This window comes from Papio anubis, chromosome 1 (genome assembly GCF_008728515.1).
Source record: "Papio anubis isolate 15944 chromosome 1, Panubis1.0, whole genome shotgun sequence".
Taxonomy (NCBI): Eukaryota; Metazoa; Chordata; class Mammalia; order Primates; family Cercopithecidae; genus Papio; species Papio anubis.
Window position 1 is genome coordinate 9,461,633 of NC_044976.1, and position 16,516 is coordinate 9,478,148.

General features: G+C 45.0%; 1 protein-coding gene across 5 annotated transcripts in view; it reads left to right on the forward strand.

Annotated features, from left to right (window-relative positions):
* Nucleotides 1-16,516, forward strand: part of PEX14 (peroxisomal biogenesis factor 14) — a 158,174-nt gene that overhangs the window by 126,369 nt on the left and 15,289 nt on the right. For all 5 annotated transcript variants that reach the window (XM_003891094.5, XM_017957121.3, XM_009191037.4 and 2 more), the window contains one exon: nucleotides 906-1,034. In XM_003891094.5, coding sequence (XP_003891143.1) covers nucleotides 906-1,034 — 129 coding nt within the window. The remainder of the gene's footprint in view (nucleotides 1-905; nucleotides 1,035-16,516) is intronic.

Here is a 16,516-nt window from a genome sequence, read left to right on the forward strand (position 1 = left end):
TGGGTGGCTTGGGGCTCTCTTCCTCCTCCCAAGAGTCAGTGTCCCAAATTGGCTCAGACCCGGTGGAAATATCCCAGCTGTGTCCCCACTGGAAATGCGGCCTTCATGGGTTTTCATTTGCCTTTTATTCTTCTGTGGGCAAATCCTCTCCCCATGGCATAGCCACTGCAGATGGCGCCCTGCTACTTCCTGATGTCCCATGTATGGTGTGGTTTAGAGTGTTGGGAGGATTTTAAAAAGGGAAAAGAAAAACTAGCCAAAGGCAATACAGGCAGCGTATGATAGGCTAGAGTAATAATCATCTGAAAGTTTGGGCCTGGCCTTGTTTTGATCTGTTTTCTTGTTTTATTTTCTTCTTTACATTCTATATCCCATTCATACTAATCACAGTCAGTCCTGATTTTTCTTTTTATTTCTGCATTTGTCATAAAATAAAGCAAATTATTCCCGTCTTCAGAAACGATCTAGACTAATTAGTCGTCTCACCCAATAATTAGTTTTTTGTTTCCCTGTCTGTTTTCATGCATTATTGTTAGTTTTTTCCCCTCTTTTTTTTTAACACCATTACAGATTAAAATGAGCCACATTTGCAGTTGATGGTATCTGTTTTCGGGGGAAGAATGGAGAATTGCAGTACGGAGCGACTTCAAAAGCAGCAATAAACTCAAGGATAAATTAAGGAAATTGAATGAGCCACATTTGGAAGCAGTGTTGAGGCTAATATTCTGTCGCTTAAGGTTAAATTGCAACTCAGAGAGGTTCCGGAGAATCTGAAATCGGGGAGGCAACTTACTAGGATGCGAGGCATTCTGTGGCTGTAAAGGTCTTTGCTCAGTGAAGATTCTGTTGCAGCTATGGACACTGGCAAAAGGTACTCACCTGCAATGATGTCCTCTTCTCCCCAGGACTGACAGATGAAGAGATTGATATGGCCTTCCAGCAGTCGGGCACTGCTGCCGATGAGCCTTCGTCCTTGGGCCCAGCCACACAGGTGGTTCCTGTCCAGCCCCCTCACCTCATATCTCAGCCATACAGTAAGTCACCCGCTCAAACTCCTGCTTAACCTTCATTGGGATTCAGGACTCTGGCCAAAGGGCAGTGTTTTGTATCTCCCAGACTTAGCAAACCGGGAGAAACTGGGAGCAGCAGAAAGCTCTTGGGTTTTTCCCAAGGAATGTGACACACCTCAGTCTTCTAGACAAACTTTTTAAAATATGTGACAAAGGTTTAAGAAGAGACAAGGGATCAGAATAAATGATTTTATTGTTGTTTCAGGTATTTTGGTTACATGCAGAAAACCTGTACAACTATTTATTGATTCTGTTCCCATCTCCTCATACCATTGCTTTTGAATGTTACTGTTTCACTAAAAACAACGTGAACATCTGACTCATGGGTGCATTCTTGTTTGCTCACTGCAATAACCTGTCTCCCAATTTTATTTTTTTAAGTTAATATTTGTAAGTTTAGGTCAGCCTCCATTTCCCTCCCTCCTTTGTCCTGGCTATACCTTGTACATTCATGTAGTAGCAGTCTGTTAGGGAATTTCAGGTTAAAACATAAAGGTCCTTTTTGAATGTTGCTTTTAATTATTATATGAGATCATGACCCAAGAGGGGTCTTCCGTTGTTCTTAAATGAAAGCTACTATAGGAATAAAGTTTCTTCAAGCGAGTTATAAATGTATACCTCCAAAATGCAGCCAGAAGCCCTCCTTGAAATCACTTATAAAAAGTTTAAAAAGGCTAAAATTGACTACAAAGCTATGGAAAATAGCTCCATTTTGTTTCTTTAATGAAACTCAGCATTGGGCTGGGCACAGTGGCTCACACCTGTAATCCCTGCACTTTGGGAGGTTGAGGCAGGCAGATCACCTGAGGTCAGGAGTTCGAAACCAACCTGGCCAACATGATGAAACCCTGTCTCTACTAAAAATACAAAAAATTAGCCAGATGTGGTGGCAGGCGCGCGCCTGTAATCCCAGCTACTCAGGAGGCTGAGGAAGGAGAATTGTTTGAACCCGGGAGGTGGAGGTTGCAGTGAGCCGAGATCGTGCCACCGCACTCCAGCCTGGGCAACAAGAGTGAAACTCTGTCTCAAAAAAACAAACAGGCCGGGCATGGTGGCTCACGCCTGTAATCTCAGCACTTTGGGAGGCCAAGGCGGGCGGATCACTTGAGGTCAGGAGTTCGAAACGAGCCTGGCCAACGTGGTGAAACCCTGTCTCTACTAAAAATACAAAAAAATTAGCCAGGTGTGGTGGTGGGCGCCTGTAGTCCCAGCTACTTGGGAGGCTGAGGCAGGAGAATGGCGTGAACCCGGGAGGCAGAGCTTGCAGTGAGCTGAGATCGAGCCATTGCACTCCAGCCTGGGTGACAGAGCGAGACTCTGTCTCCAAAAAAAAAAAATTAGCCATGCGTGGTGGCATGCGCCTGTAATCCCAGCTCCTGCAGGGGCAGAGGCAAGAGAATCACTTAAACCCAGGAGGCAGAGGTTGCAGTGAGCCACAATCACACCACTGCACTCCAGCCTAGGTGACAGAGTGAGACTCTGTCTATAAATAAATAAATAAATAAATAAATAAATACACAAACTCAGCATTGGATCTGTAATCTCTCAAAATGCCTTTTCTATAATTGTCATTTTAATTGTTATTCTCAGAAGTTTTATTTTTTCAAAAAATGATTTAAAACTGTTAGATATCAGATTTTAAGGCCAGGCGTGGTGGTTCATGCCTGTAATCCCAGCACTTTGGGAGGCAGGCAGATCATAGAGTCAGGAGTTCAAGACCAGCCTGGGCAACAAGAGTGAAACTCCATCTCAAACAAGCCGGGCACGGTGGCTCACGCCTGTAATCCTGGCACTTTGAGAGGCCAAGGCAGGCAGATCACTTGAGGTCAGGAGTTCGAGACCAGCCTGGCCAACGTGGTGAAACCCTGTCTCTACTAAAAATACAAAACATTAGCTGGGCATGGTAGCAGGCGCCTGTAATCCCAGCTCCTCGGGGGGCTGAGGCAGGAGAACTGCTTGAACCCAGGAGGCGGAGGTTGCAGTGAGCCAAAATCGCGCCACTGCACTCTAGCCTAGGTGACAGAGCGAGACTCTGTCTCACAAAAAAAAAAAAAAGAAAAAAAAGGAAACTCAACATTGGATCTGTAATCTTTCAAAATGCCCTTTCTGTAATTGTCATTTTAATTATTATTCTCAGAAGTTATATTTTTTCAAAAAATGATTTAAAACTGTTAGATATCAAATTTTAAGGCTGGGCGCGGTGGCTCATGCCAGTAATCCCAGCACTTTGGGAAGCCAAGGCAGGCGGATCGTAAGGTCAGGAATTCGAGACCAGCCTGGGCAACAAGAGCGAAACTCCATCTCAAAAAAACAAACAGGCCGGGTGCGGTGGCTCACACCTGTAATCCCAGCACTTTGGGAGGCCAAGGCAGGCAGATCACTTGAGGTCAGGAGTTCGAGACCAGCCTGGCCAACGTGGCAAAACCCCGTCTCTGATAAAAATACAAAAATTAGCCAGGCGTGGTGGCAGGTGTCTGTCTTCCCAGCTACTCAGGAGGCTGAGGCAGGAGAGTCGCTTGAACCCAGGAGACGGAGGTTGCAGTGAGCCGAGATCGTGCCATCGCACTCCAGCCTGGGCGACAAGAGCAAGACTCTGTCTACAAAAAAGTGTTAGATATCAGATTTTAAAAGGCATATTTTAAAATGACAGATTTGTTTTGATCCCCCAGCACCTGGTCTGAAGCTACCTTCTTTCCCTCACCTCAGCACTCCCTTCATCCAGCTCAGCTGCAACCAGGCAGGTGTGATCTTGGTGGTAGAGCCAAAAAGGCCTTCCCTTCTCCAGACTTGCTGAAGAGCCAGCCAGTGGGTTGGAATCTGCTGTCTGTGTTACGGATCTTATTTAGAAATCTCCTCCTTTGGCTGTCCGCATAAGGCTGAATGGGGGAGGCCAGGGAGTGTGTGCTCAAGTGTCAGTCTGTCAGTGCCTTGCCTGGGTGACCCACTGCAGGGAGTGGTGAGCCTTGTCCTGTATTCGGGCTACTGGGTTAGCACCTGTGACTTGTCAGCTTGGGGCTCCTTTCTCCTTCCTGGCCAGCATTTTTTCCAATCCATTGTAGTTGCTTTGGGTCCTAAGCTGACTTTATGTGCTTCTTTTTAACCAAAGGCTGAGTCTCCACGCTTTTTCTTTAGTTGTGTCCCTGGGCCCAGCCATGTAATGGGATTTGTTGATGATAGGCAGTGGCAGCTGGGGTGCAGAATTTTCTAAGATGCACATCTGTTCTATTCCAGCTGTTTCCTCCAGTGGCTTAATACAGAACAGGTCTCTCGGCTACTTGGAAACTTCTTACTCAGAACAGATTGTTCTGGTCGATCACAGAGTTGGCCTAAAACGTCATGTGTTCACCTACTTTCCATAGACACAAAGGGTTAAACCGCTAGTCTTTCTGAAAGAGGCAAAAGAATGGGATGGGGAGGGGCAGTTCAGTCATTTAAATCATTCTCATGTCCAGATCGTTCTGAGAAAAAGCATTACACGTTGAGGTATATAGGTAGGAATATTTTTAAGAGCCTCCCAGCCCTAAAAATAAAATACATGTTCTTAGACACAGACTCCTTCCTGCTTTGACACTAGTGTAAAAACAATGGTAATGATAATTTTAAATACCTGAAGTTTTTAGTTGTCATCACTGAGCTTCATTCTTCTCGTCCCGTTACACTGCTCTTCTCAGCTCCGGGGGTCACTCTACCTCTTCACTTCTGTACTTTTGCCAAGAAGTGTCAAAACTGCTTTAAAAAAAAAAAAGGCTTGATTTTGATTAATATAGAGAAACAAGACTTTGCCTGACTGATAATAAAACTGATAAATGACATTTGAATTACTTGTAGCGGTAATTTATTACATAAAATATCTTTTATTTGACATGCGATTAGTTGCTGGAAGCATCACTCAATCTGACTAGTTTAAACATGCTCTAAAATGAACCCCAGTAAAAACCAGGGCTGTCTGCTCCTGGCGTTATGAAATATACTAATCCTGGAGTGAGGGAAAAATCTGACTTTAAATATTTAAATGATTAATTGGGTTTATATATTTTTTTTACCTTTCTAACCCCCTTAATTACAAGCAAACTCAGGGGAGTTTCTGAACTAGGTGCGCAATCTGCATGCTTATCACTGAGGCATTGTCTGCGTCTGGGAGGGATTTATGGCCTCCGTTCATGTGTGTTCCTGCCGATTTTACATCTAGATCCCCAGCAGCCCTTTCCTTCCCATTTCTTGGCTTTTTACGGACATTCCATCTCTGAGCCCAAGCCTAGAAAATGGGATCCCCTGGGCCTAGCCCCAAACACTCAGGTCTCAGGGTAGGGTAGCTTTTCCAAGACCACCCCAGGGAGCCCAGTGCTCTTCACCTTTGAACTTGCTGGCCCACCTGCTCAGTGGCAGGTGTGCCACTGGATGCCTTTTTTGGCATCTCTGTTCTTTGGTGAATGTGGTTGACTTTGAGATGTTAGCAAATGCCAGTGTTGGCAGAGAGAATGTAGAGACCTGCCCGAATAGTAACAGTTCAATTTCTCAGTATTTTTATTAACCATCTACTATACGCTCAGTACAGTATCATGCGAGAGATCCAAAACCTGATCTTTAAGCATCTTGCCAGCTCTTTGGGAAAGATAAGATAAACTCTTCAGAAAAGGATAATAATATAAGATGTTGTGATTTAATGCCAAAATTAATTATACAGACAAGAAACTCTGAAATTCTGAAATACAGAAAAGAGAAGAATTAATGTGGGCTAGAGTCAGGGAAGGCTTTTGTGAAAGTGATAGGAGGTTGGCACCAAGGGGAAGCTTGGTGTCACCTGGTGTGAGCATAAACCAGTGTTCTCGGGGGTTAGAAGAAAGTTGGTACAGTTCAGGAGAAGTCAGGCTGTGATTCGAAGGAAGATTTGACATTCTCCATTTCTCATTTTGGTTTCTTCTTGTCTGGCTTTACATCAGGCGTCAGTGCATGTGTATAGGTGCAGGCCTAGCCCAGTCCTGAGCAGACGCCTGATAAATGCTGGTTGATTGATTCACGCCAAGCTGATTTGTCTTCTTCCTCCCAGAGAGACAAGAAGCTTTGAGATATAAACAGGACCAGTGTAAATTTTGTAGGGTAATAATTTCTTCTTAGATTTGAACATTTTCCCTCCACTGTCTTTGATAAAACAATTTAAGCCCCTTCAAAGACGAACTAGAGCTTCAGTTGCCTCTTCTTAAAATAGGATGTCAGTGTCTGAGGCCCGTGAAAGGTTTTGAACCATTTGATTAGCTATCCTGAGAGAGAGTGAGTTATTCCTCTGTTTACTTCTTTTATAGCCCTGTGTAGTAACATAAACTTATCTGTGATTATCTTAATTCACTGAGCAAGCATTGTTATTGAATGCCTACTGTGTGCCAGACCCCTGGGCTAAAGAGATTAACAAGGCCTGGTCACTCTTTCTGGTTGCTCCTGTCTGGTAGGAAAGACGGTTAGGCCAACACAGCAGAGCCTGTCAGGTGACCCCGGTGAAGACAGTGACACAGAAGAGGTGATGAGAAGCTTCAGAGAGTAGATGTCTAACTGGATGTGGCGGGCTGATTGGTTCAGTGATCAGACAGGATAGACAAGAGCATTCCAGGCTAACACAAAAGCATACAGATGTGAAACTGATGAATTTAAGAAATTCCAGGTTGTTGGATGTGGCGCCTGTAATCCCAAATCTTTGGGAGTCCGAGACGGGAGGAGCACTTTGAAGCTAGGAGTTCAAGACCAGCCTGGGCAACATAGTGAGATGCCATCTCTTTAAAAAAATTTAAAAACCAAAACTAGCCAGGCATGGTGGTGCATGTACTTGGGAGGCTGAGGTGGGAGGATTGCTTGAGCCCAGGAGGTTGAGTCCGCAGTGAACCATGATTGTACCACTGCACTCCAGCCTGGGCGCCAGAGCAAGGCCCTGTCTCTAAAAAACCAAAACGAAAGAAAGAAACTCTGGGTTGTTCAGAGTGGCTGGAGCATGGGATGAGAGAGTCAGAAGAAATAGCTGGAGAAAGGGTGGTTCTGTCAACCCCGACAGAGGACAGCCAAAAGCACAGTGATGTTTTACTTTGAAGTGCATCATCTAATTATTTTTGTGGCCATACTACCTATTTGGCCATTTTATTCTTAGACTAATATTAAAATTATTTGTGTCATCTCGGCAGGTGCCATGAGGTTAGTTAGGGGAGACATTGGCGGTCGGGGGGACATCGGCCGGAGGTTATTGTTCCTGTGCCAAGCCTGTAATGCCCACCCTGTGTGCTCATTGCTGTTCTCAGGGTTGGGCCAGCACTGACTCCTCCAGGGAGTCTCTCCAGTGCCGACATTCTGACTTGGAGGAAAGCTCCCCGCAGGCCCCTAGACTCCCCACCCCGCCCCCCTGCACTTACACCTTTATACCAGTGTCTCCCCTACTAAACTGTGAGTTCTGAGGCTTAAAAAAAGCTAGTGGCCTGAGGCTGTAACTGAGCAGGTGTTCTAGAAATGCTTGTGGAATGGATAAACAGGGGTGGAAACGTGCTGGAGAATGGAAGGGCTGTCATGCGGGCGAGCTGCCCTGATGACCGGTCCATGATGTGGTGTGTGAGCTCAGCTGGTACAGACTGCTCTGGGAGGGCTATGGAAGAAGTAGGGGATGGGACCCGCCTTCAGGAGCTGCTGTTCATCCTAGAAGGAAGCCCTCCATTGCTTGGAGAAAGGCAGGGAAGACCATCCCATGTCACCTTGCATGGTGAGAATGTCGAGAGCTTTCAGAATTTGAGAACAAAGGAAATTCCCAGAACGCTAGTCTTAGGCAAGGCTTTCTGGGAGGGGCAGGACTTGAACTGGCTTTGAAGATCAGTCAGCCATAAGGCAGACCCAAGGCGTCAAGGAAGGCATCACTGTGGAGAGGGAACAGCAAAGGTCCAGGGCCAGGGTGGCCTGTGCGTAAATGATACGGAGGTGACAGTAAACAGAAAGCATGCGTGGGCAGCCTCCGTGTTCCCATCAGAAAGCAAAATAGCAAATGTCACCTCCACCTCTCTCTGTCTCTTCCATTTCTCTCTCATGCTTCCATTTCTTTCTCTTCTGGTTTAGCAGACAAATCTCTCTTTTTGCTACCTGAAAGTTACTGGTTTGTATATGAAGAAAGTATTTCTCTAATTTTAAGGAAATTGTGTTTTCTTTTGTCCGTGGTGCCGGTTTGGATTAGCAGGCACCCTCTCCATTTTGTTGCTGTGTGTTCTGCCTGGTGTGGTGCCATGAAGGGGCCGGATAAATGCCATTTGCGGATGTTGAAGAGGGCAAGTATCACGGGAAGGAACTGAAATGAAGCGATCCTTTCCTTAGGTTTCTTGGACCAGTAAAAGTCTTTGGTGTGGATGGCAGTTAGGATTCTGGCTGTGCTGACAGTGTGTTCGTTTTAGAAAATTCTGCTACAGGTGACAGAAAACTCCGAAAAAGAGTGGCTTAAATAAATAGAAGAATTTTTCTCTATTACATAGATGTAGGCGGCCCAGGCTGCCAGGAGGCTCTGTGGTCTGCAGGGACTCTGCTCTGCCTCACTGCTCTGCATTTCTGACTGGCTGGCATCCGTCTCGTGGTGCAGTGTGAATGCTTCAGCTCCAACTATCCCACCTGCTGTCCAGCCAGCGAGAGCAGGGAGAAGGCAGGAAAAGGGCAGGCTGGCTTCTAAGGACGCCTCTTGGAAATTGCTGACGTCACTTCCACTTTCTCCCCATTGGCTGGATCTTGCACAGCCATCCTTGCCTGCGAGTAAAGCTGAGATGTAGTCCTGATCTCGGAAGCACATGTCCTCAGCTTTCCACATCCCATAGGAGGTTTGAGTTCTGATAAACACTAGGTTTAGAATAATGGTTACCTCTGGGCTGGGGAGGAACACATGGCTAGCTTCAGTGGTGTCTGGAAAGTTTTAGCTAGTAAATTAGGCAGGTTTAGAATCGCTCATTGTATTCCTGTTCTTGTAACTTAAATAAATGTTATATTCTTTTGTATGTATCAAATATTACAGGGTACATGTTTTAAAGTTGCATTGGAATTCTCAGGTCTGGCTTCTTCTCTTGGTCCCAGCTGCAAGCTGTGCAGAAAGAAAACTCAGAGCCTACACCACTGGGTAGTGTTCCCAAGCACTCCTGACTTCCTATAGCTCTTTTTTTTAAAAAAAATTCTGAATGGATTTTATTTTTTAAAAGTCAGTCTTATTGAGATGTAACTTACCTAAAATAAATTGCACCCATTTTCATTGTACAATTTGAGTTTTGATAAGTGTACATTTCCATATAACCATCACCACATGATAGAACATTTCCAATACCCTGAAAGGCTCCCTTGTGTCCCATTTCCAGTCAGTCCACCCCTCCTTGATCCTGGCTTGAGGGCAACCACTGATCTACTTTCTATTACTACCTATTAGATTTTTTCCTAGAGGTTTTTTTTTTTTTTTTTTTTTTTTTTTAATATAAATGGAATCATACAGTATGTACTCTTTTGTTTCTGGTTTGTTGTTGTTGTTGTTTTTCTGCTCAGTGTAATGTTGCTGAGACTCACCCAAATTGCCGTGCCCATCCGAAGCTTTTTCCTTTCTACCACTGGGTGAGTGGTGTTCCATTGTGTGGATGCACCACCGTTTGTTTATCCGTTCACCAGTTGATGGACTTTGGGTTGTTTCCAGCTTTGAGCTATTACGAATAAAACTTTTGTGAACATTCGTATACAAGTCTTTGTATGTTTTTATTTCTCTTGGGTGAGCGCCTAGAAGTAGAATTGCTAGTTTATATGTTAAGTGTATGTTTAACTTTATAAGAAGCTGCTAAACTGTTTTCTGGAGTGGTTGCATCATTTTACCTTCCCACCAGCAATGTTTGAGTGTTCTAGTTGCTACATATCCCCAACAGTTGGTCTTCTCGTCTTTTTTTTTTTTTTTTTTAGCAATTTTATTATGTATATGCTGGTATCTCATGGTGGTTTGAGTTTATATTTCTTTGATGACTGATTAGGTTGAGCCTCTCTTCGTGTGTTTATTGTCCGCTTGCATATCTTTCTTGTGAAGAGTCTGTTTCAGTATTTTGCCCATTATTAATAGTCTTCTTACTGAGATGAATGAGATTTTTAACGTATTCTGGATTCAAGTCGTTGGTCAGATACATGTATTACGAGTATTTCCTCCCAGTCTGTGGCTTGCCTTTTTATTTTCTTAACATATCTTTTGAAGAGCACATGATTTTAATTTTGATGACATATATTTATCTTTTTTTCCTTTCATGATTCATCATGGTTTTTGCATCCTAAAGAAGCCTCTGTCTATCCCAAGGTTGAAGAGACTTTCTCCTATATTGTTTTCTAGGAGACACTGTCTCACTCTGTCACCCAGGCTGGAATACAATGGCCTGATGTTAGCTCACTGCAACCTCCACCTCATGGGCTCAAGTGATCCTCCTGCTTCAGCCTCCCAAGTAGTTGGGACTACAGGCGTGTGCTACCACACCCAGCTATTTATTGTATTTTGTGGAGAGATGGGTTTTCACCATGTTGCCCAGGCTGGTCTTGAATTCCTGGGCTCAAGCAATCTGCCCGCCTTGGCCTCCCAAAGTGCTGGGATTACAGGCATGAGCCACTGTGCCCGGTTTATAGCGTTAGTTTTTATGTTTAGGTCTGTGATCTATTCTTAGTTAATTTTCGTGAACAGTGTGAGGTGAAGGTCAAGGTTTGTTTCTCCCCATATGGATATCCAGTTGTCCTGTACCTTATGTTCAAAAGATTATCTTATCCCCATTGAGTTACATGTCTCTTTATAAAAAATCAACTGACAGCCGGGCGCGGTGGCTCACGCCTGTAATCCCAGCACTTTGGGAGGCTGAGGAGGCGGATCACCTGAGGTCAGGAGTTCGAGACCAGCCTGGCCAACATGGTGAAACCCTGTCTCTACTAAAAGTACAAAAATTAGCCAGTTGTGGTGGGCGCCTGTAATCCCAGCTACTCGGGAGGATGAGGCAGGAGAATCCCATGAACCCTGGAGGCGGAGGTTGCAGTGAGCTGAGATTGTGCCATTGTACTCCAGCCTGGGTGATAGAGTGAGGCTCTGCCTCAAAAATAAATAAATAAATAAATAAATAACATTTTGTATAAATGGAAACATATAGTATGTAGACTTTTGTGTCTGGTTTCTTTACCATAGCATAACGGTTTTGAGATTGATTCATGCTTTTATATACATACATATGTGTATATATATACATATTTATATAAATACATATAATTATATTCATATATAGTTTATATGTGTATTTCTATATTATATGTAAATATGTGTAATATGTATTTGGAAAATACATATAAAAGGAATGAACTGTTTATGTCTATCTGATGATTATGATTCATGGTTTTTGCATCCTAAGAAACCTTTGTCTACCCCAAGGTTGAAGAGACTTTCTCCTATGTTGTCTTCTAGGAAGTTTTATAGTGTTAGTTTTTTGGAGACACCATCTCACTCTGTTGCCCAGAGTATATTTATTATATGTTTATATATATTATACACAGATATATATAACTTTACATATATAGAGAGAGAGAGGGAGAGAGGTCATTTTCATTGCTGAGTTGTATTCCAGAGGTCAGTGGACTTTCTCTTTCTTTTTTTTTTTTTTTTTTGAGATGCAGTTTCACTCTTGTTGCCCAGGCTGGAGTGTAATGGCGTGATCTCGGCTCACCGTAACCTCTGCTTCCCGGGTTCAAACAATTCTCCTGCCTCAGCCTCCCAAATAGCTGGGATTACAGGCATGTGCTACAACGCCTGGATAATTTTGTATTTTTAGTAGAGACAAGGTTTCTCCATGTTGTTCAAGCTGGTCTCGAACTCCTGACGTCCTGACCTCAGCTGATCTGTCCACCTTGGCCTCTCAAAGTGCTGGGATTACAGGCGTGAGCCACTGCCTGGACTTTTTCTTTAAAGGGGTGTATTTTAGACTTTGTGAACCACATATGTCTCTGTCACATGTTTTCCATCTCACCTTTTCCTCTTCTCCCTCCATCCTTTTTCCAAACTCTTTCTCCTCCTTCTTCCTCTTCCTGTTCTCCCTTTCCCACGACCACAATTCTTTAAAAATTTAATAACCAGGCTGGGTGCGGTGACTCACGCCTGTAATCCCAGCATTTTGGGAGGTGAGGTGGGTGGATCACTTAAGGTCTGGAGTTTGAGGCCGGCCTGGCCAACATGGTGAAACCCTGTCTCTACTAAAGATACAAAAATTAGCTGGGCATGGTGGCTTGCCTGTAGTCCCAGCTACTTAGGAGGCTGAGGCAGGAGAATCACTTGAACCCAGGAGGTGGAGGTTGCAGTGAGCTGAGATTGCACCACGGCACTCCAGCTTGGGTGACAGAATGAGACTGTCCCCCCAAAAAATAAAAAAAAAAAATTAATAGCCATTCTTAGCTCATGGCTGTATAAAAATAGGCTAAAGTAGGATTGGCCAACTGACTATAGTGCTAACTTTTGTTGCTCAATGTACCACAATTTCTTTATCTGTTGACCAGTTGGTAGTCATCTGGCTTACTCCCAGTTTGGGGCTATTATGAGTAAAGTTGCTGTGAACATTGATGTATAAATCTTTATGTGCACTTATACTTTTCGTTTCCTAGGAGTGGAATGACTTAGTCACATGTTAGGTCCATGTTTAACTTTAGAAGAAACTGTCAAACTATTTCCCAAAATGGTTGTAGCATTTGTCTCCCCATCAGCAATATGTAAGAGTTTCAGTTGCTCCATATCTTTGGCAACACCCAATAGTCTCATTTCTGAGCTTAGCCATTCTAATGTGTATGTAATAGAACCTTATTGTACAGTACTTTTAATTTGGATTTCCCTAATGACTAATGACATCAAGCATATTTTCATGTACTTATTAGCCATTCATGTATCTTTTGTAGAGTCTTTTCCAATCTTGTGCCCATTTTAAAAGCTACTTTGTCTTTATTATTGAATTGTCAGAGCTCTTTATATATTCTAGTTACAAGTCGTTTATCAAATATATGTTTGGCAGAAATTTTCTCCCAGCCTATGGCTTGTCTCTTCATTTTCTTGACAGTGCCTTTCGAAAAGCAAAAGCTTTAAATTTTGATGGTGTCATTTGATCTTTTTTTTTCCTTTTTGGTTCATGCTTCTTACATCGTAAGATATTTTTGTCCAGATTTTCTTCTATGCTTTCTGTTTTCTTACAGAAGTTTTATAGTTTTTGCTTTCTTGTTTAGGTGTGACCCATTTTGAGTTAATTTTTGTGTATGGTATAAGGTGAGAGTCAAGGTTCATTTTTTTTTCCTATGGGTATCCAGTTGTTCAGCATGGCTGTTGCAAAAATCATCCTTTCCCCATAGAGCTACCTTGGCCTCTTTATCAAAAATCAGTTGACCATGTAAGCATGGATCTATTTCTGGACTCTTCTGAATTCTTAACAGCTTAATTAGAGCTCGTATTTTTTAATCTATGGAGAGGGGATATAGATAGGCCTCTCAGTGTCCTTCCTGCCTAAAGATGACACTGCTAATAGCATTGTAGCCATGAAAAGTGGAAAAGACTGTCTTTCACGGGATGTACTTGTAAACACAGGCTTTGCATTTTCCAACACGACTACCGTCGGGCTACTGTGGTGCGTTTTGCCATTCAGGCTGCCAGGTCCTTCTCTTCAGAACAGAGACTATCTGTTTGTGTTGCTGCTCTCTGGGCCTATCTTTCTGCCCACCCCCAGCCATCCACAGCCATGGATGTGGGCCAGGGCCCACCCCGCCCTCAAGCTGTAGCCAGCCCTTCTCAACCCAGCCAGGTTCCCCGTCTCTCCCCACATGTGCTCTCCACCTCTGTGCTGTAGCAAGCACTGATTTGGTGGGCTGGCTTTATTCCAGGACCTTACTGGGAGTGAGTTTGTCTTGTCATTTAATTTTCAGGGTGGCTTCTGAGCGAAGCTGATGGGCTGATGTGAGAAGCTAGAGACAGTGCTGTATGGAGGCTCCAAACCTGATGAACCTGGAGGCGACCTCAATGGGCTGGCCCCGTTTCTGCCACTGCCTTGCCCCTGCTTGGGCTGCCAACCTCCCCAAGGACATGATAGTTCTCTCCCTCTTGTCAGCCAGCACATCACTGGAGTGCCTGTTGTCTCGGCAGGATGGTTCCGTGACGGCTTTCAGCTCTGTGTTGCCAATGAACCTTTACTGGATTGCAGGATTTCCACGGTGTGGATCAGTCTGTGACTTGCAGGTTTCAGGCTCAACATTGTCGTGTTGTATGCACAAGTCCCCGTCCTGTGCATGTGTTCTTAGCTGACGATGTTTGTTCTCACCTGTTAGGTGAGAATTTGGTTGGTGGAGGTATGAAGAAAGAGAGTCATGTTGGTTTTGTTGGTGTTCAGTGAATAGTTAGCTGTGGGGATGCACCTCTCCTGCCCCCACTCTCTACCGTGGTTTTACCCAAACTGGAGCCTTTGCGCAGGCTGACCTCCATGGAGCCGGGCAGAGCTTAAGGTAGTTCATGGAGTCTTGGGAGGTTGAGTTTCAAAGAGCTCCATGCCCTTTGCTCTATAGCCGTTTGTCCCCTGACCTCATTGCAGTCCACAGGGCCACAACGTAGAGGCAGTCCCAGGAAGGCCCAGGTGTGCAGGATGAGGATTGCCGCCACAGACGCCCGTCTCTTCAGCCTTCACAGAGATGCCAGGGCTGTGGTGCTGGTGAGGAACCCCTGCCACGCAGCTAGAGCGCGGGTTCTCAGACAGCTGGACTCTGAGTGAGAGTTAAGATATCTCCTGTTCTTGGGTTCTCTGGGGCTAGCAAAGCCCTGCCCCCTTCAGTCAGTGCTTGATAAGAAGAGAAAAATGTCCTTGGAACCCCCCTGGCTGGTGGTGGCACCAGGGTTTCTGACCCCAGGCTTGTTGCCCACTTGCCACCTTGTCTGCCTTGTCTGCATGGGAGGCGGGTCCCTGCTTCCAGAGTGCAGACTTGAAGCATTTAAAAAGCCCACTCATTCTCTTTCTTTTCTTCCCAGCTAGAGAAGAGTGGCTGCCCCGTCTTCTGCCCTTGTCTTTACACCTCCGGACATTCAGGGAGCCTGGTGGCGGGGAGGTATGCTCCCAGGCGCGCTACTCTCAGTTTCCTCGCAGGGTCTGCACTGGACTTGGAAAAAATAGACTCTGGAGGGGGACGGGCAGGACTCGAGGTGGTCGTGGCTGGGAGTTTGAGCCGGTGTGGACCATGCTGGTGTTTTTGCAGTAGCTGGTCTGTTACCCTCTGAGAGCCACACAGCAGGTAGGAGTCATCTCTATCTGAGTTTTTCTCTTTTTTCATTTTGCCACAAGACAGAATTGTATCACACATCTCCAAAACGAGTAAAATGGCATTTCAGCTTCTTGTCTTTATAGACTCTCTGAACTTTAGGAAAGATCATTCTGGTCCCTTTTCATTAATAATGAAAACCAGGGGGCAATAAAATGTTCTTAACATGAGCATGGCAGGAACGAGGGGTGGTGAGGGGTGAAGGGTGAGGCTGCAGGGACCACAGGTGTTTCTTGGGGCTGGAATTGCTCAGAGCTCTGGAAAGCGGGCAGCTGTCGCAGGGTCCTGGCCCTCATCCCGCACAGCCACAGCCAGCATCTGCTCCGCCTCGGCAGCCCAGAGGGCCCCAGAGAAGGCTGTCCTCCTCATGGTGGGATGTTTGCAGGCAAGCGGAGGAATCCAGCAAATTCCAGGTGCTGGTCAAGCTTTCAGCCCAGTCACAGCTGCTTTCTTGCAAGAGGCTTTGTGGTGTCTGAGAAATCAGTGGTGAATATGGTATTCGGGCCGTGGGCCCTGTTCTGCACTTGTTCTGCCTGAGGATTTTGGCTGCATAGAGGGATGTTCCGGGTATGGATGAAAGCCCTCCTGAGCAGGGACTCTGAGAGAGCGGAGTGGCCAGGTTGCTCTGTCTTCACTTTTTCCTCCTGAAAATGGACTTGCACTAGATGTCAGGTTTTGTATCTGGAGCGCCAAGCAAAGCTGGCTAGAAGAGGGAGACAGAAGAGACACCTGACTGGGACTCCAAGTGCCTGACTCCTTGGGGTCAAGGTGAAAGATCTGTTTGCCTCAGTGGTCTCAGAGCTCCCTGTGTAACGAGAGGTGATTCGTGTCAGGTGGGGGTGTCCACCATCAGCAAAGTAGCACTGTCCCCTTCCCATAGCAGTTTCTTAGACACCAAGTATCACTGCACAGCCTGGGAAGGGAGTGGGGAAGTCCTTGCTAACCATAACACAAATCCCGGAACCCATAAAAGAATAGATTGATAAATTTGTATAAAAACCTCTGCATGCGACAAAACACCATTAGCAGAGTCAAAAGAAAAATAAGCCAGAGAAGATGTTTGCGATGCAGATCACAGACAATGGGCTAATATCCCTGCTATATAAAAAGTCTCTCTAAAGTGACAAGGGAAAAGA